Genomic DNA, 23718 nt, shown 5'->3' with positions numbered 1-23718 from the left:
CCATCTCAAATCTTCCCTCCCTGAGCAGCTGATGTCCTCTTTTCTGGAAGGTCCAGGACCCTCCAACAGGCCACCTCACTCCTGGGGCTCAGCTTGCATCTGCCTATCTGCACTCAGCACACCTCCCGTGTCCTGGCCACTGATTCCTGGGGCCACATTATGTTGAGTGTGTCCTGTTTTTGCTTCCCTGTGCTTGGCATAGAATTTGACACCTGATCTCTCTAAGCCTCAGTTTTCTCTTCTGTAAAATGGGGCTGGATTTCAGCTCCATCAAGATGATTCAGTTAAAGCCCTTAAACACAGTGCCAGCACAGCATTCGCAGTGTCGGTCATCACTGCCAAGGCAGGTGGGCACCATCTATGAAGGTGCCACAGATGGAGTTGGACCATGTTTTCTGCTTTGGATTTGCAGTGGGTTGTCCTGTCTAAAGCTGTGAACACATGCTCCTGGCACTGGGGGGAGCTGGGGCCTTGCATTCCTTCCTCACTCTGACCTGAGGCACCCAGGGCTTTGGGCTTCTGTTGCCAATTGCCTGATAGTGCTGTTTCCATCTGAACAATTCACCTCAGATGTCACAGATGTTACGCTAACAACGTCCGTGGCCAGGGCCAGGAGACCTCACGTCAGGCACAGAGAACAGCCGCCTGCTCCCCCGGTGAGGCTGTGAGCCCAGGGCAGATGGAAGGCCAGGTTCTGTGCTGCTCAGTAGCCCCCCTTCAGAAAGCACTTCTGAGACTTCAGAGCTAAAGAACCACTCATGTGACCTGTGGTCATCTTAAATGCGTCCTCTAATTCCTTAAGAAGTGGGCCTTGGCCGGGCGCGGTGGCTCACGCCTGTGATCCCAGCACTTTGGGAGGCCGAGGCGGGCGGATCACGAGGTCAGGAGATCGAGACCATCCTGGCTAACATAGTGAAAGCCTGTCTCTACTAAAAATACAAAAAATTATCCGGGTGTCGTGGTGGGCGCCTGTAGTCCCAGCTACTCGGGAGGCTGAGGCAGGAGAATGGTGTGAACCTGGGAGGCGGAGCTTGCAGTGAGCTGAGATGGCGCCACTGCACTCCAGCCTGGACGACAGAGCCAGACTCTGTCTCAAAAAAAAAAAAAAGAAGTGGGCCTTAATTCCCTCCCTCCCATTGAGAATAGGCTGGACTTAGTGACTCACTCCTAATGAGTTGGGACAATGTGGCACTGCTGGACTTGGTCATAAATACTCAGTGGCTTTCACTGCGCTCACTCTTGAACCACGTGCTCTGGCGGACGCCAGCCGCCACGCTGTGGGGATCCCCAAGCAGCCCGAGAGAGGCCTACACAGCAAGGGACTCACGCCTCCTGCTCACAGCTGGGTGAGGACGCCACTTCAAGCGGCTCCTCCAGCCCCCATTTGAGCCTTCAGTCGAGATGCAGACCCCACTGCCATCCTAACTGCAGCCTCATGAAAGACCCTGAGCCAGAGACACACAGCTAAGACACTGCCAGAGTCCCAACCCTCAGAAACTGTGTGAGATAATATATGCTTGTTATTTTAAGATGCTGCATTTTGAGGTAACTTTTGATGCAGTGATACATAGCTAATCCTAGGCTAACGGGGCAGGCCCTGCGTTTTGGTGGGATACGACCTAGGCTAACAGGACAAGCTCTGCGTTTCGGTGGGGACACGACCTAGACTAACAGGACAAGCCCTGCGTTTCAGTGGGATACGACCTAGACTAACGGGACGAGCCCTGCGTTTCAGTGGGATACGACCTAGGCTAACGGGACGAGCCCTGCGTTTCGGTGGGGATACGACCTAGGCTAACGGGACGAGCCCTGCGTTTCGGTGGGGATACGACCTAGGCTAACGGGACGAGCCCTGCGTTTCAGTGGGATACGACCTAGACTAATGGGACGAGCTCTGCGTTTCAGTGGGATACGACCTAGACTAACAGGACGAGCCCTGCGTTTCGGTGGGGATACGCACAGTGCCTTGCATTTATATAAGGCTCGTAGTTCTCAAAGCATTTTAACATCTGTTCTCATCTGAGCCTCTGGATAAAACCTCAAATAGTGACAGCAACCACACCGTTCACATCCCTCCAACACCTGCATGCTGCCACCGTGGCCCACGGGCTGCACACTCCCCTTACCTCAGTTGATTAAATCCTGCACCAGAACTCAGGTCCACGTGGGCCTCAAGATGTCAGCAAAGGTGAGCTCTTCACAATTACAGGTCAGATAAGAAACCGAGGGCAGAGGGGCTGAGCAGTACCGTGGCGGCGTCACGGCCAGAGTCAAGGTCTCGACCAAGTGAACCCCCCTCACACTGACCTCCAGGCACAGGGCGCGCAGGTTCACTGTCTGCCCTAACCCCACACTGAACCCTCCTTCAATTAGGGACCAGGCTCCGGGGCCGCAGTGCAGTGCGGTTCGGCCCCAGCAGGCGGCAGCAGAGACCACGGCCCCAGACCAGCAGCTCCACCACTGGTACCCCGATGTTCAAACCACGCCCCGCCAGACGGACGCTCAGGCCACGCCCCCTCAGGCAGGCGCTCAGGCCACATCCCCCAGACAGGTGCTCACACTACAGTCCCTAGACAGGTGCTCAGACCACGCCCCTCCCAGACACGTGCTCAGACCCATCCCCAAGACCTGGCTGGCGGCGGGAAGGTGGGTGCAAAGACGTCCCCTGGGCCGCCCTGGACGACAATCGCACCCTCACTCACCAGCCACAGGTGTTTGGCGTCGTGGGTCATGGAGGCCTCGGGTCTGTCCCCCGAGGAGCCCCGGTTGCTGAGTAGGGGGTGGCTGGGGTCAGAGACACTCGCGGGACAGGTACCTGGGGGAGAGCAGAGGCTCCATCAGGACTGCCTGGCAGGAGCTGAGGTAAAGAGGACAGTGCCGAGGGGATGACAGAGATGGCGGAGGGCTCCAGGGGAACCAAGCAAAAGGTCAAGTGGAGAAGCGGCCGCGCAGTAGCTACACGGGCAGTTCTAGCACTTAGAAGGCCGAGGCGGGTGGAACCTTGAGCCTAGGAGCTCGAGACCACCCTGGGCAACGTAGCGAGACCCTCATCTCTATAGAAAAATATAAAAGTTAGGCAGGCATCGTGAAACACGTCGGTAGTCCTAGCTACTCAGGAGGCTGAGGCGGGAGGATTGCTTGAGCCCAGGAGGTCAAGGCTGCAGTGAGCTATAATGGTGCCTCTGCACTCCAGCCTGGGCAGCAGAGCAAGACCTTGTCTCAAAAAGCGAAGAAGAAAAAAGCGAAGAGTGTGGCTCCAACATGAGGACATTCACTGGGGCCCATGTGGTATAGAGGGTCCACAGTACCCCTGAAGGGTCCCCGTGTCTGAGCCCCAGAACGAGCTGCCATGGGCAGTCCCACAGCACCAGTGAGGCAGACTACAGATGCGTCGGGCAGGACCCTCCTCCTACAGTCCACACCTCACACTGGAGCTGGGGGTCGACCTCCCTCCCTCCACCAACTCCAAGAGGCTGAGGCACAGCTCCAGGTGGGGAAGACCTAGGTTAAGTGTGAGGTTTGGAAATGGCCTGGCCTGGACCTCTTAACACTGGGAAGGGAGCCATAAGCACCAAACGCGATTGTCCCAAGACTTTGGCCTCACAGGCAGACAAGGAGGCCTGGCCGTGCCTGGTGGGATGTGGTGGGTGGGGTGTCAAGAACCCTGAGTCGCGAGGGCTCTCTGTAAAGTTCAGCTCTCATGGTGGTAGGACCAGCTCTGCACAGCCAGCAAGAATCGTTCTGTGCTCAGCAGCGTGAAAAGGAGTTGAAGGAATCATGGCTCAGGTTCCAGAGCCATGTGCTGCGAGCCCAGCCGGCTCCCCATGGACACACGGCTCCCTTCTCAGAGGACTAGAAGCATCTATCACTCATCTAGTTAGCTATTTTTCTATATCCCAATGTTAACTATGTCCAGGTAATAGAATCATGGGAATTCTTTTTAAATATTAAAAAATATTTTTATAATAAATATTCATTACTTAATAAGAAGTTTTCAAGTTAAAAAAAGGGAGATGCCTGCCTGAGGTGGTGCCGTCTTGCAGGCACGAGCTCCCTGGGTCCCTGGGAGCTGCCTGCTCAGGAAGACGTGGGCTGAGGTGGAGGGATGGTGCCCACAGGATGGATCAGGGTGGGGGCAAAGGGGGGTACGGGGGTGAGAAGCAGCACTTGCCCTGGTCTCGGGGGCTGGGCCTCCATGCATGCGCGCTGCCAGCTCGGGGCCGTGGTGGCTCCGTCCCTCCTGGGGGCTGGGTGGCCGACTGCAGGCCAGAGGCCACCTCACTTCGGAGCTGGGCCAGGTCATGCTCTGAGAAGGAGCGGTCCCGTTTCAGCATCACCTCCCCACACGGAGACTCTTCTTCCTGTGGACACACCAGATGCGGCCCTGCCCTGACAATGCCCACCAGTGCCTCCTGCCCATGCCTGGACTGAAGCAAAGGACCCAGGGGTGCCGCAGGGTCTGCTGCGATGTGGGGCAGCCTCCACCCACTTCCCAGCCTGCCCGCCTCTGGACAGTTCATGGCAAGCGCCCGAATAACCAAGCCCTTCCCCAGGACTTCCGGAAAGGGACAGGTCTAGTGTCAGATGGAGGCAGAGCCCTTTGGGATGGCCCCCAACAAGGACATCACCAGCCCTTCCTGTGAAGAGAGGAGCGTCTCATTCACAGGGCAGCCAGGGTGGGCAGGGAGCCTCGCTGGGTCCACCTTTTCACATCAACTAGCGGGGGGCTCAGTTTCCGGGGCCTGGGACAGCGAGGCACTTCCGCGGTCAGCCTTCCATCGTCTGTGGGAGGAGGCAGCCCAGGCCCTCTCCCAGTCACCCTTCTGAGTGGCCAAGATGGCAGGGTCCCCGAGCCCCACAGGCCTCCTCCTAGGGCAGGACGTCAGTTTCAAGGGAGGGCCCCTGGACAGGAGACACCGCAGTCGCTGCTGCCCCCGGCTTAGCTTAGCCCTTCTCACTTCCTTGGCCCCCATCCTCCCATTCCTGGTCTCTTTTCAGGAATCTCCATGGGTTCTGACCTCAGATGTGTTCATCTCTTCCATTTCGGCCAAGGTGGGCGCCTTGAGCAGCACGCGGGGCCGCGGGCGCTGGGCGCTGCCCCCAGCATCTGTGACCGACAGGTTGATGCAGGAGGTGGACTTGGCATCTCCAGAGCAGGCGTTGAGGATGCAGGGCAGAGAGCCAAACCCTGGGGAGACAGGAGCCGAGGCAGGACGGGCCAGTGAATGGGGAGACGGCAGGCAGGAGCTGACAGCTTTGTGTGCACCAGCTGGCTTAATTCCCTGGCTTTGCAGAAGGGGAAACTGAGGGCTAGCCAGCCATTTAAAAAAATGAGGAACTAGGCCGGGCACAGTGGCTCACGCCTGTAATCTCAGCACTTTGGGAGGCTGAGGTGGGTGGATCACGAGGTCAGGAGATCGAGACCATCCTGGCTAACATGGTGAAACCCCGTCTCTACTAAAAAATACAAAAAAAATTAGCCGGGCATGGTGGCGGGCGCCTGTAGTCCCAGCTACTCAGGAAGCTGAGGCAGGAGAATGGCGTGAACCCAGAAGGCGGGGCTTGCAGTGAGCCGAGACCGCGCCACTGCACTCCAGCCTGGGCAACAGAGCGAGACTCCGTCTCAGGAAAAAAAAAAAAAAGAGGAACTAGGCTGGGCGCGGTGGCTCACGCCTGTAATCCCAGCACTTTGGGAGGCCGATGCGGGTGGATCACCTGAGGTCAAGAGTTTGAGACCAGCCTGACCAACATGCAGAAACCCCGTCTCTACTAAAAATACAAAATTAGCTGCATGTGGTGGTGCACATCTGTAGTCCCAGCTACCCAGGAGGCTGAGGCAGGAGAATCGCTTGAACCTGGGAGGTGGAGGTTGCAGTGAGCTGAGATCACGCCACCGCACTCCAACCTGGGCAAAAAGAGCGAAACTCCGTCTCAAAAAAAAAAAAAAGGAAAAGAAACGAAAAACATTGAAAAAATTTGCTTTTATTCTATTTTTCTTCTAAATGCTGAAATATGTCATACTATTGTAAACTATATAGAGTGGCAAATACAGGCCAAGACCAGGATAACAGGGTACAATATCACATTAGGCAAGGCGTGGTGGCTCACACCTGTAATCCCAGCACTTGGGGAAGCTGAGGCAGAAGGATCACTTGAGCCCGCAAGTTCAACACCAGCCTGGGCAACAGAGTGAGACCCTGTCTCTGCAAAAAACACAAAAATTAGCCGGGCGTGGTGATGCATGCCTGTCGTCACAGCTACTCGAGAGGCTGAGGTGGGAGGATTGCTTGAGCCCGAGAGGTTGAGGCTGCAGTGAGCTATCATGGTGCCACTGCACTCCAGCCAGGGTGACAGAGCGAGACCCTGTCTCAAAAAAAAAGACATAGGAAATTCCAATGGCCTTGTAAAGTTTCTAATGAGAGGCATAAAAAGTGATTTTTTTTTTTTTTTTTTGAAACTAGGTCTCACTCTGTCACCCAGTCTAGAGGGCAGTGGTGCAATCATGGCTCACTGCAGCATCAACCTCTCGGGCTCAAGCAATCCTCCCACCTCGGCCCCTGGAGTACCTGGGATTACAGCCATGTCCCACCATACCTGGCTAATTTTTCTTTGAAATTTTTGGCAGAGATGAGGTCTCACTATATTGCCCAGGCTGGTCTCGAACTCCTGGGCTCAAGTGATCCTCCCACCTCAGCCTCCCAAAGTGCTGGGATTACAAGGCATGAGCTACTAAGCCCAGCCTCAAAATTTTTTATTTTTGGCCAGGTGCAGTGGTTCACACCTGTAATGCCAGCATTTTGGGAGGCCGAGATGGGCAGATCACTTGAGCCCAGGAGTTTATGTCCAGCCTGGACAATATGGTGAAACCCTGTCTCTACTAAAACTACAAAAAAAAAAAAAAAAAAAATTAGCCAGGCGTGGTGGCACGTGCCTGTAATCCCAGCTACCCAGGAGGCTGAGGCATGAGAATCACTTGAACCCAGGAGGCGGAGGTTGCAGTGAGCCAAGGTCGCTCCACTGCACTCCAGCCTGGGCGACAGAGCAAGACTCCATCTCAAACAAATATATATATATATATTATTTTAATTTAATTTAAATTTTTTATCCCCAAGTAATTTGAGTTTCAAAAGCCTGTGTGCCTCAAAAATTAAGGTGTTCTGTGTCTTCCATGGGTTCAGGCACCCTCAGGGAGACGCCACCTTCCAATGTGCAACCTGACCAGGGGAATGGGGGGACCCCAGCCGGGGGCACCGGGCTCTCTTCTCCTGCCATCCCCTCGCTCACCGCGGGCAGCCCAGCCCTCGCCCCGCACCGGGCGCAGCCTCCGCTCCTGCTTGATCTCCTCCAGGATCTTCTCATGCAGGGACCTTTGCTTTGGTGGCAACGGGCGCAGCCGCCTCTCGGAGACCTGCAGTGGGGAAGCAAGACCTGTGGTGGGGAAGCGGGACCTGCAGTGCGGAAGGGGGACCTGCGGTGGGGAAGTGGCCATGACACGGGCCCACTCTGGAGTAGAAAGAGCCGGCCAGGACCACCCAGAGGGAGTGCTGCTCTCAGGGGGCTCTGGGCTCCGCATGCACCTGGGGTGGGGTGGGCATGGCTCACATGGCCCTTTCCCAGAAAAAGGGCCCAGGGCCACACAGCCCTGGGCTGGCACACAGGCAGGAGGAAGCCTGTCCGCCTCACCCGTGACGCAGATGCACTGGGACACCTCCCAGGCTGGCCACAGGAAGACGTGCTGGGACACCTCCCAGGCTGGCCACAGGAAGACGTGCTGGGACACCTCCCAGGCTGGCTACAGGACAGCACCAGGCCCCGGGAGGCCCCTGAGGAGGAGGAGGCAGGGGAGGCACCTGCTTCAGTGGAGGCCGTGAGCGGATAAAGTCCAGGATGAGCTCATGAGCATCCTTCTTCACCCGGGGCGGGATGTCCCCATCCACCTGCGGGGAGGACGGCTGATCTGAGGCCCTGCAGGGACCATCCGCTAGTGCAGGGCGACTGGGAGAGGCTTGCTCAGCCCAAGGACAGCCTGCCTGGTCTTCACACCTACCCGCCCTCCCACTCTCTGCTTGCAGGGACCCAGCTGCTTCCCTAGTAAACGCACGGCAGATCCACAGGCCATGTTCTGGGCAGCCACGGCATCCATGGTCTGACGTATCCCCACCGCTAGCCTCCAGCACCTGGGACTCATCTGGAGGTGGGGTGGGGTGGCACACACCTCACAGGGGCATCATAAAAACCATGCCGGCACGTCCTAAGGGCTCCATGAGTTTTGTTAAAGCAAAAATATCCTACAGCCAGGCCAGGCAGGTGGCTCACACCTGTAATCCCAGCACTTTGGGAGGCCGAGGCGGGCAGATCACAAGGTCAGGAGATCAAGACCATCCTGGCTAACACAGTGAAACCCCGTCTCTACTAAAAATCTAAAAAATTACCCAGGCCTGGTGGTGGGCGCCTGTAGTCCCAGCTACTCGGGAGGCTGAGGCAGGAGAATCACTTGAACCCAGGAGGTGGAGCTTGCAGTGAGCCGAGATCGCGCCATTGCCCTCCAGCCTGGGCGACAGAGCGAGACTCCGTAACAAAAAAGAAAAAAGAAAAAAAAAAATCCTACAGCCTTGGCTCTTGTGGCCTCCAGGGGCCATTCCTGGTCCTCCAGAACCTTCCACACTTCCTTCCCCTGCCTGGTCACTGTCCCTGAAGTGATATCGAGCTGTGGGAATTGGGACCACATCTCCCTAATCCATATTCTATGACCCAGTACCCAGCACAGAGAGCAGGGACCCTGGGCCGCTCTGGGGTGGGCTGCCCAACAGCCAGGCTGCCCCTCTGCATCCGCCCCGCGCACCACGACCTCTGCATCTAGGATGCCCCTCTGCGTCCGCCCCGCTCACCATGACCTTGCGCAGCTTGTAGTTCCGGGCCCGGATGTCCTGCATCAGCATCTCGAAGGGCGTGAGCTGGAACTCGGTGGGGAGGGGGTTGAACTCCTGCTCCTGCACCTTCTTCAACTTCACTCCGTGGCGGAGCTCCCGCATGAGCTGAACCCACAGTCGGGCCTGGGCCCCGGGGGAAGAGAACAGCTCTCAGCCCCAGGTAAAGCTCCACGGCCCCCCAGGCAGAGACCCTCGGCAGGTTGGGCTGCGTCAGTGGCCCAGTCAGGTGGGAGCGAGTCTTACCCAGTCTGTGTGACGCAAGCTGTCCAGCTCTGCCCGCGGCGTCTCCATCTGCGGCTCGTCCTCTCGAAGCTTCTGCAGCATCTGTGACCACACATGCTCGTTAGTCCAGGGGAGGTACGAGAATGGCAGATGCAAGACGGGCCCCGTCCGTCAGGGACACGACCACGTCACGGGGGCTCCACTCAACCAGCCAGAAAAGAGATCAGTGGGCATTTTGGCCCAGGCTGTAGGACTCGAAAAGGTATCTGGGGAAACTGAGCCATCGCCACAGGTGGCGGACACAGGTGTGGAGGCTCCACTCAGTTCACACAGCACTTTCTGAGGTGGGCCATTCACCCTGCCACCCCGCTGAGCCCCCGCAGCTGCTCTAGGTCCCAGCCGGGCCTTTACGCTGAGCTGCTTCTCTGAGTAGCGTCTGGGGCTCGGCGCAGTGTGGCACAGGCCCGTCTTTGTGCATGGCTTGGGTGAATGGATACATGGTGGACAGGTGGATGGGAGGGTGGATGAGCTGCTGCCCAGCAACTACAGGGAAACAGACATGGGTATGTACTTTGTGAACTGGGGAAGGTGCCAGCACTGTTGTGAGGGCCTGTTTGGGAAGCGCTCTGTGCTGAGAACTTGGGAAGAAGGCGCGGCACCTGTTGCCTCCGTCAGGCACGATCTCGGTGGCACGGAGCCTCTGCTCTCATGAAGTCCCAACTCTAGAGAAGCACCTGCCCTTTGGCACAGCCCCCACAACCAAGGCAGAACCGGTCACCCTGGCTTCGGCCCCAGGTACCCGCCACACTGCTTTGGGACACTCCCTGGGCAGCGTGAGGTATGTGTCTGCCCACAGGCCTCATGTATGCCAGCCCAGGGCAAAGGGCACAGAGGGTGGCACTCCTGTCCTTCCGGGAACACCTGTACCTATTCCTGAGCAGGCCGCTCCTGGCCAAAATCCCAACGGACACAGCTACACCCCATGGAGAGACCCTTCGCTCACTTGGTCCTACTACCAATTCCCCAAACTTCGCCTCCATCAACTGCCTGCATACAGAGCCGTTTCCTCCTAAAGAAAGAGCCTCCTGGCCGGGAACGGTGGCTCATAGCTGTAACCCCAGCACTCTGGGAGGCCGAAGTAGGAGGATCACTTGAGCCCAAGAGTTTGGGACCAGCCTGGGCAACACAGTAAGACTCCATCTCTAAGAAAGGAATAAAAGAGCTTTCATTGGGTAAGAAACTGATCTGAGCAGCAGAAAACAGCCTGATCAGAGACAGGACAGCATGAGGACCAACTGCTAATTGCGGGAACGTTAGAAGCATGTCCCAGGAGGCCAAGGGGGAGCTGAGAGAGAGGATGGAAGATGGGCCATGGGATCCGGCGGGTGAGAGGAAGGATGGAAGATGGATCATGGGATCCGGGGGGTGAGAGGGAGGATGGAAGATGGATCATGGGATCCGGGGGGTGAGAGGGAGGATGGAAGATGGGTCATGGGATCTGGGGGGTGGGGGGAGGATGGAAAATGGATCATGGGATCTGGGGGGTGGGGGAGGATGGAAGATGGATCATGGGATCTGGGGGTGGGGGGAGGATGGAAGATGGATCATGGGATCCGAGGGGTCGGGGGAGGATGGAAGATGGATCATGGGATCCGGGGGGTGAGAGGGAGGATGGAAGATGGATCATGGGATCCGAGGGGTCGGGGGAGGATGGAAGATGGATCATGGGATCTGGGGGGTGAGAGGGAGGATGGAAGATGCGCCATGGGATCTGGGGGGTGGGGGGAGGATGGAAAATGGATCATGGGATCTGGGGCGTGAGAGGGAGGACGGAAGATGGATCATGGGATCTGGGGGGTGAGAGGGAGGATGGAAGATGGGTCATGGGATCTGGGGGGTGGGGGGAGGATGGAAGATGGATCATGGGATCCGAGGGGTCGGGGGAGGATGGAAGATGGATCATGGGATCCGGGGGTTGGGGGAGGATGGAAGATGGGCCATGGGATCCGGGGGTGGGGGGAGGATGGAAGATGGATCATGGGATCTGGGGGGTGAGAGGGAGGATGGAAGATGGATCATGGGATCTGGGGGGTGGGGGGAGAGCCGTCCAACCTTGGCACACACTTGGGCTGCAGATGAGGCCAAGCAGCTCAGGCTGCCGCCTGGTGTCAAAACCACATGCTAAGGCTCAGAGGGTCCGGGAAACTGGCCAGGAACCTTCGTTGGTTAGAGGACAGGAGACACAGCACCATAAAAGGTCAGGGAGGAATGACAGACCAGCACCAGTTAACTTCGAAAACACCTTCTGCCACCGAGGCAAGAGAGAATCCCCTGCCTCTCCAAGGCCTGGCGTTCTCCTCCATGAGACACTGATGGGATAAAAGGCAGAGCCCATGTGTGCAGAGACCCCACGACACAGAAACACATCAGCTCCCTTGGGGCAGCAGCCGTGCCCAGGGAGAGGCTGAGAGAGTCAGAGAGGGATGGTTGCTCCTAACTCTGAGTCCATGGAGAGATAGGAGGCCCAGGGGAGAGCTCCAGCTTGGGAGCCACGTCAGAGCCTAGCACTGCCCGACTCTTGCTTTGTGGCTTCGGGCAAGGGTCCCAGCCTTAGAGCCTGCACTTGCTCATCTGTCAAACGGCCCCTCCGCCTGTAAGGGGCAGGAGAATGAGGCTGGGTTGTCACAGGCCCAGCAAGTGGGTTTTCTCACCAAACGGCTCGTCCCCACCCAAAGCTCCAAGCAAGTCGCTGAGCCTCCCTGTGGTTCCTGAGTATAGAGGGGCCACCTTTGGCATCCTATTTCAGAAGGAACCAGGGCGTGGAGAGGCTGGTGGGGAGGCAGGAGGAAGGGCGCTCTCTTGCAGATGTAAAAGTGGAGGAAGAGAGAATAATGGGTGCTGGGAGAGGATAACAACTTAGAGGCAACAGGAGAGAGCAGTTGGGGAAGAGGCTGCACCCACCACTTAACTTCTCTGGTAAGAAGTAAGTGTGAGGCCGGGCATGGTGGCTCATGGCTGTAATCCCAGCACTTTGGGAGGCCGAGGCAGACGGATCACCTGAGGTCAGGAGTTCGAGACCAGCTTGGCCAACATGGTGAAACACCGTCTCTACTACCAGGCACGGTGGTGGGCACCTGTAATCCCAGCTACTTGGGAGGCTGCAGCAGGAGAATTGCTTGAACCTGGGAGGCGGAGGTTGCAGTGAGCCGAGATCGAGCCACTGCCCCTCCAGCCTGGGTGACAGAGTGAGAACCTGTCTCAAAAACAAACAAACAAACAAACAAACCCCCCCCGAAAAAAAAAACAACAAGAAAGCGTGAGGATTAAGTGGGAATACATAACGCCAGCGGCAGTCGCACTGACGACCTGACTTTCTGTCCACGAAGACACGTCCTTGCCAGTCCCCTCCCACACGCAGGCACCTCCTTGGCATCTCGGACCCTCCACGGTCGCCCCCACCCACCGCTCCCCTCCCTGACCTCCCGGACCCTCCACGGTTGCCCCCACCCACCGCTCACCTCCTTGGCCTCCCGGACCCTGGCCAGGAAGGCCCGCAGCTCCAGCGTCTCCACGAAGAGCGCGCGGCACACGGCCTGGTAATGCGCCTGTGCGCGCTGGGGGTCGGTCAGCCGCGCTGCGCACAGCCGCATGGCCTGGGCGAAGGTGCGCACGCTGCGGGGGACGCCCTCGGCCTCCTCCTCCTCCTCGGGACCTCCGTAGCCCTCATCGGCGGCACCGCAGCCGCTGTCCTCGCTGTCGTTGTTGGCCATGAGGTCGATGAGCCGCTCCAGCTGCGGGCTGAGTTCGCGCTCCTCGCTCTCGTCCAGCCCCCAGTCCAGCGCGCGGTAGATGGCGAAGCCGAGAGACTGCACGGTCTGCGGGACAGGGGCGCGGTCACCGGGCGGTACTGCAGGGGGGTGGGGCGGGGAGGAGGGGAGGGGAGAAGGCGGCTGGTGGGTGCAGAGGGCCCAGCACCCGGCCAGGGAGACAGCAGCTGTCGGTCCAGAGGAGACCAAGGCACAAGCAAGACATGCACCGGATGAAAAGGATGTTCCTGCCCGGGCGCGGTGGCTCACGCCTGTAATCCCAGCACTTTGGGAGGCCGAGGCGGGCGGATCACGAGGTCAGGAGTTCAAGACCAGCCTGACCAACATGATGAAACCCCATCTCTACTAAGAATACAAAAATGAGCCGGGCATGGTAGTGCATGCCTGAAATCCCAGCTACTTGGGAGGCTGAGGCAGGAGAATCGCTTGAACCCGGGAGGTGGAGGTTGCAGTGAACCGAGATGGGACCTCTGCACTCCAGCCTACGTGACAGAGCAAGACTCTGTCTCAAAAAAAAAAAAAAAAAAAGGAGTTTTTTTAAAAGCACATTAAAAATCAGTGAAGCTTCACAGTAGCGACCTCTTAACTCAGCATTTCTTGATTTTACTTGACAGGGACCCTGATTTTCATAATCTACCACAAAGGGCACCAGTGGTTCTGTGGAGTGATCTAGTCACCATCGTCTGCACTGACTTCCAGGCCCACAGGCCCAGGTGGCCCCCAGGTGGTCAGCTCTGCTGGGACAGGGAGGCAGAGGCGGCACAGCCGGACACAGAAGGTTGATGGCTATTACAGGGACACTCAGTTGCACAGCGCTGTGTTCCATGTCTTAAAGGGTCCTCATAGTTTCCCTTTACGACAAGGAAAGAAAGATCCACGCACACAAATATAACGACAGCACTCCTTATGGCAGATGCTGTGCCGGGCCCTGCACATCACGTACCAACCTCACCTCGAGCCACACTGACGTGGGGACAGGGATGGAGGCATGGAGAGGTCGGTCCCCTTGACCCCAGTCTGACTAGCCAAGCTGGATCAGGACGGGCGGCTGCTCATGGCCCCTCTCTCAGCTCTGTGCCATGGTGCCAGGATGGGGGGCCATGGTGTGGCAATCGAGCCACGCCTCCCCCAGGCACTATCCACTTCCTGGGGCCGCTTTGCCTCAGTGGCCCTGCAGGGGGGCCCTTTGGCCTCTCATTTCCTGTGTTCACTCCCCCCCCCCCCACCACTGGGAGCCCAGGAAACCTGAGCCTGAGCCGGGCAGAACAAGAACAGGTGAAAGTCAGGCCAGGGACAAGGCCCAAGAACACAGCCTCATCTGTCCTGCAAAAAAGCCGCAGAAGGTCCTGGAACCTGCCTCGTCTGTCCTGCAAAAAAGCCGCAGAAGGTCCTGGAACCTGCCTCGTCTGTCCTGCAGAAACGCCACAGAAGGCCCTGGAACCTGCAGGGGCACTGATGGGAAGTGTGTCAGTGGGAGTGGAGCCCCAGCCCACCCTGGGGGCTCACTGTTGTCTCATCTCTGCTGTAGACGGGCAAGACACATCCTTGAATCAAGGTCAGAGGGCGCCGCGGCAGCCAAGCCTAACAGCCACACCTGACCAGTGATAGCAGGGCCCTGGCCAGGGCTCGGGGGGTCCCCTGGGGCAAGGGGTCTCCAGAGAGGAATCTGAGGGCCCCTCCTGGGCACAGTGACAGAGGGCGGGGTGTGAGGAAGCCGACTGAAGAGCTGCCTTAGAGGGAAGGGCAAGGAAGGGCAGCGTGGCAGGAAGTGCGTTTCCCACCTGCTCCGGGTGGGGCTGGCCTCAGCTCCTGCTGTCCCCGGTCGTGTGGCTCCGATTTTGCCTCATGGCACAGGACAGACAGAGGGAAGAAGCAGCAAAGCCCCCAACCCCCACACTGTCCAGAGCAGCACCCAGCCCCTCTGGGCCACTCCCTGCTTTTCCTGACCACATCGGTGAAAGGGTTAACTCCAACCCGAGCCTCTTATCTGAAGGCTGCGTCCATAAAAGCTCTTCTGTGCCCAGGTCACTGGCAACTTTCTCTGAAAAGCAAAAAACTTGCTTTCCCATAAGGAAAATTCTGGGCAGGCAGCCAGTCTCAGGGCCTCCCACCTCCACCCGCCCACAGCAGGTGCAGGCAGCAGGTGGGCAGTACTGCCAGCCCAGGACACCTGCCCAGTAACTGAGGGGCTGTGCAGTCATTTCATGGAACCCAGGAGCAAGACGTTAAGGAGCTCCTCTGCCGTCTTTCCTGGGGACAGGGCGATCAGGTTAACGTATGCGCCTCTGAGACAAACAGTCCAGGCTGCATCCCTGCATACCAAGCTCTCTGTAAAATGTTTAAGATGTGCCACGGTAGGCCCCCTTCGGAAGGTCTTCCAGGCGGTAGGCAGCAGCTGCTCTGTTTGGAGACTCAGGGCAGCAGGGCCAGCCGGCCTCCCAGCCCTGGAGTCCTGGACTTCAGAAAGGTAAACTGTCCCAAGTATAACGCAACAGTGAGACACATGACAACCAACTGGACACAGCCACACAGACGGGCCCCCACTCACGTCCCAGGACACTACGTATAGCACAATGGCATCTCCACACACACAGCTGCCAGGCAATCTGAGCGTATGCTGTCTCAACATCCACGCCCCGAGGTTCTCCACGGTGGCAGGTGTCTTATGACTGAATTGTTAAGCGTTTACTTGTGGTGACATAGACTTCGGTTTTATTATTGTTTTTAAATCAGCAACAACAGAACGCATAGCCTCTTTTGGTCTGTGTCACACCCACCCTGGGTGTACCCCTATGTTTAATAATATATAAATAGGTCTTGCGATAAATCTATGTTGTTTTCTTGTTTTTTTTTTTTTTTTAAACAATTAATCTCACTTGGGCATGAAAAACTGTTTTACAAAAGACAGAAGATGCTCGGGAGGCTGAGGCAGGAGAACTGCTTGAACCCGGGAGGTGGCGGTTGCAGTGAGCCAAGATCACGCCACTGCACTCCCCCCGGGCAACAAGAGTGTAGATCTAAAAAAAAAAGGCCAGGCATGGTGGCTCACGCCTGTAATGTAATCCCAGCACTTTGGGAGGCTGAGGTGGGTGAACCATGAGGTCTGGAGTTTGAGACCATCCTGGCCAACATGGTGAAACCCCATTTCTACTGGAAATACAAAAATTAGCCGGGCATGGAGGCGGGCGCCTGTAGTCCCAGCTACTTGAGAGGCTGAGGCAGGAGAATTGCTTGAACCTGGAGGCAGAGGTTGCAGTGAGCCGAGATCGCACCACTGTACTCCAGCCTGGTGACAAAATAAAAAAAAACACAAAAATTAGCCAGGCGTGGTGGCAGGTGCCTGTAATCCCAGCTACTTGGGAGGCTGAGGCAGGAGAATTGCTTGAACCAGGAGGCAGAGGTTGCAGTGAGCTGAGATCGCACCACTGTACTCCAGCCTGGGTGACAGAGAGAGACTCTGTCTCAAAAAAAAAAAAACAAAAAACACAAAAATTAGCCAGGCGTGGTGGCAGGTGCCTGTAATCCCAGCTACTTGGGAGGCTGAGGCAGGAGAATTGCTTGAACCAGGAGGCAGAGGTTGCAGTGAGCTGAGATCGCACCACTGCACTCCAGCCTGGGTGACAGAGCGAGACTCCGTCTCAAAAAAATAAAATAAAATAAAATGAACAAAAGCAAAAAAAACAAAGAAAACTAAAAAGGCAGTAGAAAGTGAAAACATGAAGTTCCAGACATGACTTCAGGGCAGGTGAATGGGAGAGGAAGGCCCTGCCCTGTAGTGAGGTTCCAGTTTTGGTCGGGTGCTGTTTCGGGGCACTGGTCACCAGGCTGATTTTTCCTGTTTGCACCTGAAGTCCTCTCCTTGACCCCAGCTCTGTGTCTGGGAGGCCGGCCCTGCAGACATCACCTGTGCTCCTCATCTGTCCAGCTGTGGAAGGAGGTGATACCACTGCCTCCTCTTCTCCAGGCCAGAAGCACCATGGGGACCCTCCCCACGCTGGTGGTTTCCTCCACATCTGCTCTCTGTGAACAGCGTCTCATCAAGTCCCTGCAACTAAGCCTGCTGGGTATTTTATCTGCACCCTGCCTCCCTGAAACAACTGTGTAACTATATATGTTTTATAATTTACATTTTCAGATGCAGGTACGTTTTAATACACATCAAGTAATATTTGGAATTTTTAAAAAAGTACCTGGGCTTCCGAGCTGGCTAGTGGCACGACCATGGTTGCAGGTTCTGTAAGAGAAGAGGGAGTTAAGGTATTTGTCAGCATCCCCGGGACCCCGATAAACACTGCTGTCCCCGCACCTCCCCCTCGGGGACACACACCACAGCCCCAGTCTCTGCCGGAACACCAGAAAGCTCACAGCAGGCCCAGCCACTCGGTCATTTGGATGCACACCCATGAGGCCCAGCTCGAGCTGGCTCTAAGCAGGACACCCAGGTACAGGGGCCAGGAGAGCAAGGCAACCCCTGCTTGCAGAAGGATGATGGTCAGCTGGTGGACAGACCCCCCCAGTGCCTCACGCAGCAGCCCCTCCATGGTGACCACTCAGAGGCAAGTCAGGGCTGGAGAGCAGCCAGCAGGTCCCACAGTCTGTCCCGGGCACTGCAGGAGGCTGCCCCTAGGGAAACATGGCTGGGAGTAAGAGCGAAGGAGGAGGAGGTGGAGTAGGAGGCCAAATGTGGTGGCTCACACCTATAATCCCAGCACTTTGAGATGCCGAGGTGGGAGAACTGCTAGCAGCCAGGAGTTCAAAACCAGCCTGGACAACATAGTAAGACCCTGTGGGTACAAAAAATTTTAAAATTACTTTGGGAGGGCCGGGCGCGGTGGCTCATGCCTGTAATCCCAGCACTTTGGGAGGCTGAGGCAGGCGGATCACAGGGTCAGGAGATTGGGGCCATTCTGGCTAACACAGTGAAACCCCATCTCTACTAAAAATACAAAAAATTAGCCGGGCGTGGTGGTGGGCACCTGTAGTCCCAGCTACTTGGGAGACTGAGGCAGGAGAATGGCATGAACCTGAGAGGCAGAGCTTGCAGTGAGCCGAGATTGCACTACTGCACTCCAGCCTGGGCAACAGAGTGAGACTCTGTCTCAAAAAAAAAAAAAAAATTACTTTGGGAGGCTGAGGTGGGTGGACCACTTGACGCTAGCAGTTCAAGACCAGCCTGACCAACGTGATGAAACCCCATCTCTACTAAAAGTACAAAATACAAAAATGAGCCAGGCATGGTGGAGAGCACCTATAATCCCAGCTACTCAGGAGGCTGAGGCGTGAGAATCACTTGAACCCGGGAGATGGAGGCTGCAGGTGGAGGCTGACCCAAGGTCATGCCACTGCACTTCAGCTTGGCAACAGAGCGTGACTGCATCTCAGAAAATATATAAAAATAAAAATAAAAAAATTAGCCAGGCATGGTGGCAGGTGCCTGTAGTCCCGCTACTCGGGAGGACCTCTTGAGCCCAGGAGGTTGAGGCTGCAGTGAGCCAAGATTAGACCAGTGCACACCAGCCTGGGCGACAGAGTGAGACCCTGTCTCAAAAAAAAAAAAAAGGCCAAGCACGGCAGCTCATGCCTGTAATGTCAGCACTTTGAGGAGCCACGGCGGGTGGATCACTTAAGATTAGGAGTTTGAGACCAGCCTGGGCCACATAGCGAAACCTCATCTCTCCAAAAAGTACATAAAAATAGCTGGGCATGGTAGTGCGTGTCTGTAGTCCTAGCTACTCGGGAGACTGAAGTGGGACGATCACTTGAGCCTGAGGGGTGGAGGTTGCAGTGAACAGAGATCGCACCACTGCCTGCCAGCCTTGGCAACAGAACGAGACCTGTCTCAAAAAAAAAAAAAAAAAAAAAAGCCGGGCACAGTGACTCATGCCTGTAATCCCAGCACTTTGGGAGGCCAAGGTGGGCGGATCACAAGGTCCCGAGAATGAGACCATCCTGGCCAACATGGTGAAACCCTGTCTCTGCTAAAAATAGAAAAATTAGCTGGGCGTGGTGACAGGTGCCTGTAATCCCAGCTACTCCGGAGGCTGAGGCAGGAGAACTGCTTGAACCCGGGAGGCAGAGGTTGCAGTGAGCCTAGATCGCGCCACTGCACTCCAGCCTGGGCGACAAAGTGAGACTCCGTCTCAAAAAAAAAAAAAGTGGCAGCCAAGGCAGCAGCTCCATCCATCGAGGCACGTCTTTAGGAAAGACCCTGTGGTCTGAAATGAGACATACCACCTGCCTAGGACTGAGGTTGTGCACCCTGAAATCACAGCAGTCAGATGAGAAACCCTGGGTCAGAGGGAGAGAGACTTTGCAGAGCAGGTAAGTCGGCATCTGACCGAGACCCCCGATTTGGAGATGTCCCCCCAAGACTGTTTATGCCTCTTAGAGAACCACAGTCCGAGTGGAAATGCAGGTGGAAGCTGGAATCACGTATTTCGCTTATTAACCTGGCCCTGAGGGAGGCCCGGGAGTGAACCTGCCTTTTGCAGGTGCCCACTATGGAGCTGGTTGCTCCACTTTCCATTTCACAAATGAGGAAACAGAGACCCGGAGGATGAATCTGTTTGCTCCAAGGTATCAGGGCTGATAAGTGCCAGGAGTGGGGCCAGGCCGTGGGGCCCAGGGTCTGTGCTCCCCAACCCTCCTCCCCCGGGGTTCCCAAGATGCTGCGCTGGGTGAGATGCAAAACATCCACCTGATTCTACGGCCTCCCTTGAACTGGGCAGGCAGGTGGGACCGTGCTAGAACAAGAGCTCCAGCTGCCGGGAATTCTTTCTGGAATGAGGTAAGATGTATATATGCATCTATATCTAAGCCATGAAATCGTCTGCTCAGTGGACCTGCTAACTCCGCAAATATTTTCAAAATGCCATCAAGAACCAGGAAGATTGCCAAAGATAAAGGGAGCCTGACCCACTAACATAATGGAAAGCAATCCACCCCCGCACCAGTGGAGTTAATAAAACAATGTGTGGCTCACAGCGGGGGTGTGGGTCCCCAGGGCCCGGGCAGTCCTGGCCCACGCTGGGCGTTCAGCACGTTTGCAGCTGTGATTGGGCCGAGACCATGGGAAGGTGGAAGACCTCAGACCCAAACAAAGGTGCTCCCTGGAAGAGACCAGGGCCCTGTGGGGAAGGGCTGACTAAGCCCACGTCAGGCGAGGTCCTCAGTGCATGGGAAGTTTCTGGCTGGAATAATTTAATGTTTGTGCCTCTGGCTCAAATACTCCATAGGTTAACAAAAAAGTATCAAAATTAAATGTTCATGGCTGGGCACGGTGGCTCACGCCTGTAATCCCAGCACTTTGGGAGGCCGAGGCGGGTGGATCACCTGAGGTCAGGAGTTCGAGACCAGTCTGGCCAACATGGCAAAACCCCATTTCTACTAAAAATATAAAAATTAGCCGGGCGTGGTGGCACATGCCTGTAATCCCAGCTACTCAGGAGGCTGAGAGAGGAGAATCGCTTGAACCCAGGAGGTGGAGGTTGCAGTGAGCCAAGATGGTGCCACTGCACTCCAGCCTGGGCAACAAAGTGAGACTCCGTAACAAACAAACAAACAAAAATTACGTGTTCATGAATCTAATTGTATTTAAGCTGCAAAGACTTGGGGTGTCTCTGGGTTCTAAGATGAGAGATTATCTGGGAGAGACTTGGAGGCTGACAGAGACCTTGCAGTCAGAGCCTGAGCCTAGGATGTTATAAAACTAGATGTTAAAAAAGTATTTACTGTGGGGTGCAGTGGCTCATGCCTATAATCCCAGCACTTTGGGAGGCCGAGGTGGGCGGATCACCTGAGGTCGGGAGTTGGAGACCAGCCTGGCCAACATGGAGAAACTCCATCTCTACTAAAAATACAAAATTAGCCAGGTGTGGTGGTGCGTGCCTGTAATCCCAGTGACTCAAGAAGCTGAGGGAGGAGACTCGCTTGAACCTGGGAGGTGGAGGTGGCGGTGAGCCGAGATCGCACCACTGCACTCCAGCCTGGGTAACAAGAGCAAAACTCCATCTCAAAAAAAAAAAAAAAAATTGTTTACCGTGGTCTCTATCTGCACAGCCATCCCACAAAGGTTGGTGCCATGATTCCCTCGTTACAGATGAGGAAATCGAGGCTCAGGCAGGTTGAGAAACTTACCCAAGACCATACCCCTAATAAATGGGGCAGCTGGGCCACCGAGCATGGCCAGACCACAGCAAGCAACCCAGCAGAACATCCAGGTATAAGTGCACACAGAGCTACCACAACCACGTCACCAACGTGGCCACAGAGCTACCACAACCACGTCACCAACGTGGCCACAGAGCTACCACAACCACGTCACCAACGTGGCCACAGAGCTACCACAACCCCGTCACCAACGTGGCCACATGGGGGTTATGCAAACCACCTTTTGCTTATCTAAAACATTCTCTCCAGGGTAGAGCAGATGGAGGCAGTGAGGACCCCAGAGTTCTCATCAAGTCTATTAGTGCCATGCTGAGGTGGGAGCCAGAACCAGGACACCTGGTTTCCACCCACCGCTAGGAGCTAAGAGCCTATTTCTCCCTGCAGGGAAGCACAGCGGCAGCGAGAGAAGTAAAGCCACTGGGTCTCTTTTTCCTCTTTTTTTTTTGAAACAAGGTGTTGCTCTGTCACCCAGGCTGGAGTCAGTGGTGTAATCATGGCTCACTGCAGCCTCGACTTCCTGGGCTCAAGCGATCCTCCCACCTCAGCCTCCCAAAGTGCTGGGAGTACAGGTGTGAGCTACTGCACCTGACTCAGATTTCTTTTGTGTAAAATAACAAATAAGTAGAACAAAGATGCTAGGGAGTCTTCTTTGAAACAATCCTGTGTGTTCTTGTAAAAGATGACAGGTTTCAGCCGGGCGCGGTGGCTCACGCCTGTAATCCCAGCACTTTGGGAGGCCGATGCGGGTGGATCACGAGGTCAGGAGATCGAAACCATCCTGGCTAACATGGTGAAACCCCGTCTCTACTAAAAAATACAAAAAATTAGCCGGGCGTGGTGGCGGGCACCTGTAGTCCCAGCTACTCGGGAGGCTGAGGCAGGAGAATGACGTGAACCCGGGAGGCGGAGTTTGCAGTGAGCTGAGATTGCGTCACTGCACTCCAGCCTGGTGACAGAGTGAGACTCCATCTCAAAAAAAAAAAAAAAAGTTTGAAAACCTTTTATTTTTATGCAAACCATCTCCAACTTTTGAGGGAAATATTACGGTAACATTAAAATGTAACTTTGAAAGGATTTGGGCCAGACGTGGTGGCTCATGCCTGTAATCCAGCACTTTGGGAGGCCGAGGCGGGCGGATCACGAGGTCAGGAGATCGAGACCATCCTGGCTAACATGGTGAAACCCCGTCTCTACTAAAAATCTAAAAAATTACCCAGGCCTGGTGGTGGGCGCCTGTAGTCCCAGCTACTCGGGAGGCTGAGACAGGAGAACGGCTTGAACCCAGGAGGTGCAGCTTGCAGTGAGCTGAGATCGGGCCACTTGCACTCCAGCCTGGGCGAAAGAGCGAGACTCCGTCTCAAAAAAAAAAGAAAAAAAAAAGATGACAGGTTTCATTTGGAAGAGAGATGTCTGTGGGACATTTGCTGCCTGCAGCTGCCCCAGCAGCTTCAAGAGGAAGGTCATCCCACACTGCAGGGAGGTGGGTGGTGGACAGAGGTTACCAGGCAGCCTCAGCCTGCATCTGCCTGGGAGCATCAGCCCAGCCTGACAAGGGGTTTGGTGGGAGGAGGTCGAATCCTGACCAACCTGTGGCTACTGGTGCTGGGTGTCTTGCCCCTGTGACCTGCAGGACGGAGAGGACTCCTGCTCAATCTCACACGTGGCGTTACCTCGAATAACAAGCCAGGTGGCAGACACACAAGCACGATCATCAGTGACAATGGCAGTGAGGCCACCAGGGCCCCCTGGCCAGGCTCGGCCCAAGGCTGCCCTGCCCTTGACTCTCTTAGGCTTGGGGTCAGGACAGGGATGGCTCTGGGGGAGCCCATGCTCTCTGCATAGGAAGGGGTACGACTCCACTTTTCACCCCACACCGAGAGGAAGACCTCACACATCTTGAGGCGGCCACAGCATTTGGCTACATCGGGCCCAACCCCCGCGTGTGGCCGCTGCTTAAACGCTGACTGACAGTGAGTGAAGCCATCTCTGATCTCTCCCGCCTCGGGTGGTTTCCTGCTTCCCAGGTCTCAGGCTGAGTGCTCTCAGAAGCACCAGGGCCAGGGCAGACAGGGGGACGCAGCACACCCATTCCTGGAGGATGCACGAACTAGCAACAGCCCAAAGCAGGCACCCTGCAGCAACTTTCAAATCACGCGCCGCCCCCCACCCACTGCCAACACTCCTGGAAGGCACGGGCACCCGGCCACACACCCACGACATCCCTCCTAAGAGTTTTTTTTTTTTTTTTTTTGAGACGGAGTCTCGCTCTGTCGCCCAGGCTGGAGTGCAGTGGTGTGATCTCGGCTCACTGCAATCTCTGCCTCCCAGGTTCACGCCATTCTCCTGCCTCAGCCTCCCAAGTAGCTGGGACTACAGGCGCCCGCCACCACGCCCAGCTAATTTTTTTTATTTTTAGTAATTTTTTTGTATTTAGTAATTTTTGTATTTTTAGAGACGGGGTTTCACCATGTTAGCCAGGATGGTCTTGATCTCCTGACCTCGTGATCTGCCCGCCTTGGCCTCCCAAAGTGCTGGGATTACAGGCGTGAGCCACAGCGCCCGGCCCCCTC

The 23718-nt window shown here is 56.1% G+C and overlaps 1 protein-coding gene across 4 annotated transcripts in view; it reads right to left on the bottom strand.

The window, feature by feature from the left end:
- Positions 1-23718, bottom strand: part of SPIRE2 (spire type actin nucleation factor 2) — a 50450-nt gene that overhangs the window by 7551 nt on the left and 19181 nt on the right. For all 4 annotated transcript variants that reach the window (XM_054455491.2, XM_054455493.2, XM_063654613.1 and 1 more), the window contains exons 2-10: positions 17170-17213; positions 12671-13027; positions 9174-9254; positions 8889-9053; positions 7851-7937; positions 7285-7408; positions 5019-5188; positions 4172-4361; positions 2703-2815 (exon numbers count right to left, since the gene is read on the bottom strand). In XM_054455491.2, the coding sequence (XP_054311466.1) occupies positions 2703-2815; positions 4172-4361; positions 5019-5188; positions 7285-7408; positions 7851-7937; positions 8889-9053; positions 9174-9254; positions 12671-13027; positions 17170-17213 (1331 nt within the window). The remainder of the gene's footprint in view (positions 1-2702; positions 2816-4171; positions 4362-5018; positions 5189-7284; positions 7409-7850; positions 7938-8888; positions 9054-9173; positions 9255-12670; positions 13028-17169; positions 17214-23718) is intronic.

The sequence above is a fragment of the Pongo pygmaeus genome, chromosome 18 (genome assembly GCF_028885625.2).
Source record: "Pongo pygmaeus isolate AG05252 chromosome 18, NHGRI_mPonPyg2-v2.0_pri, whole genome shotgun sequence".
NCBI classification, from domain to species: domain Eukaryota; kingdom Metazoa; phylum Chordata; class Mammalia; order Primates; family Hominidae; genus Pongo; species Pongo pygmaeus.
Note: the sequence above shows the minus strand (reverse complement) of the source record. Positions and strands in the feature narration are given on the sequence as shown.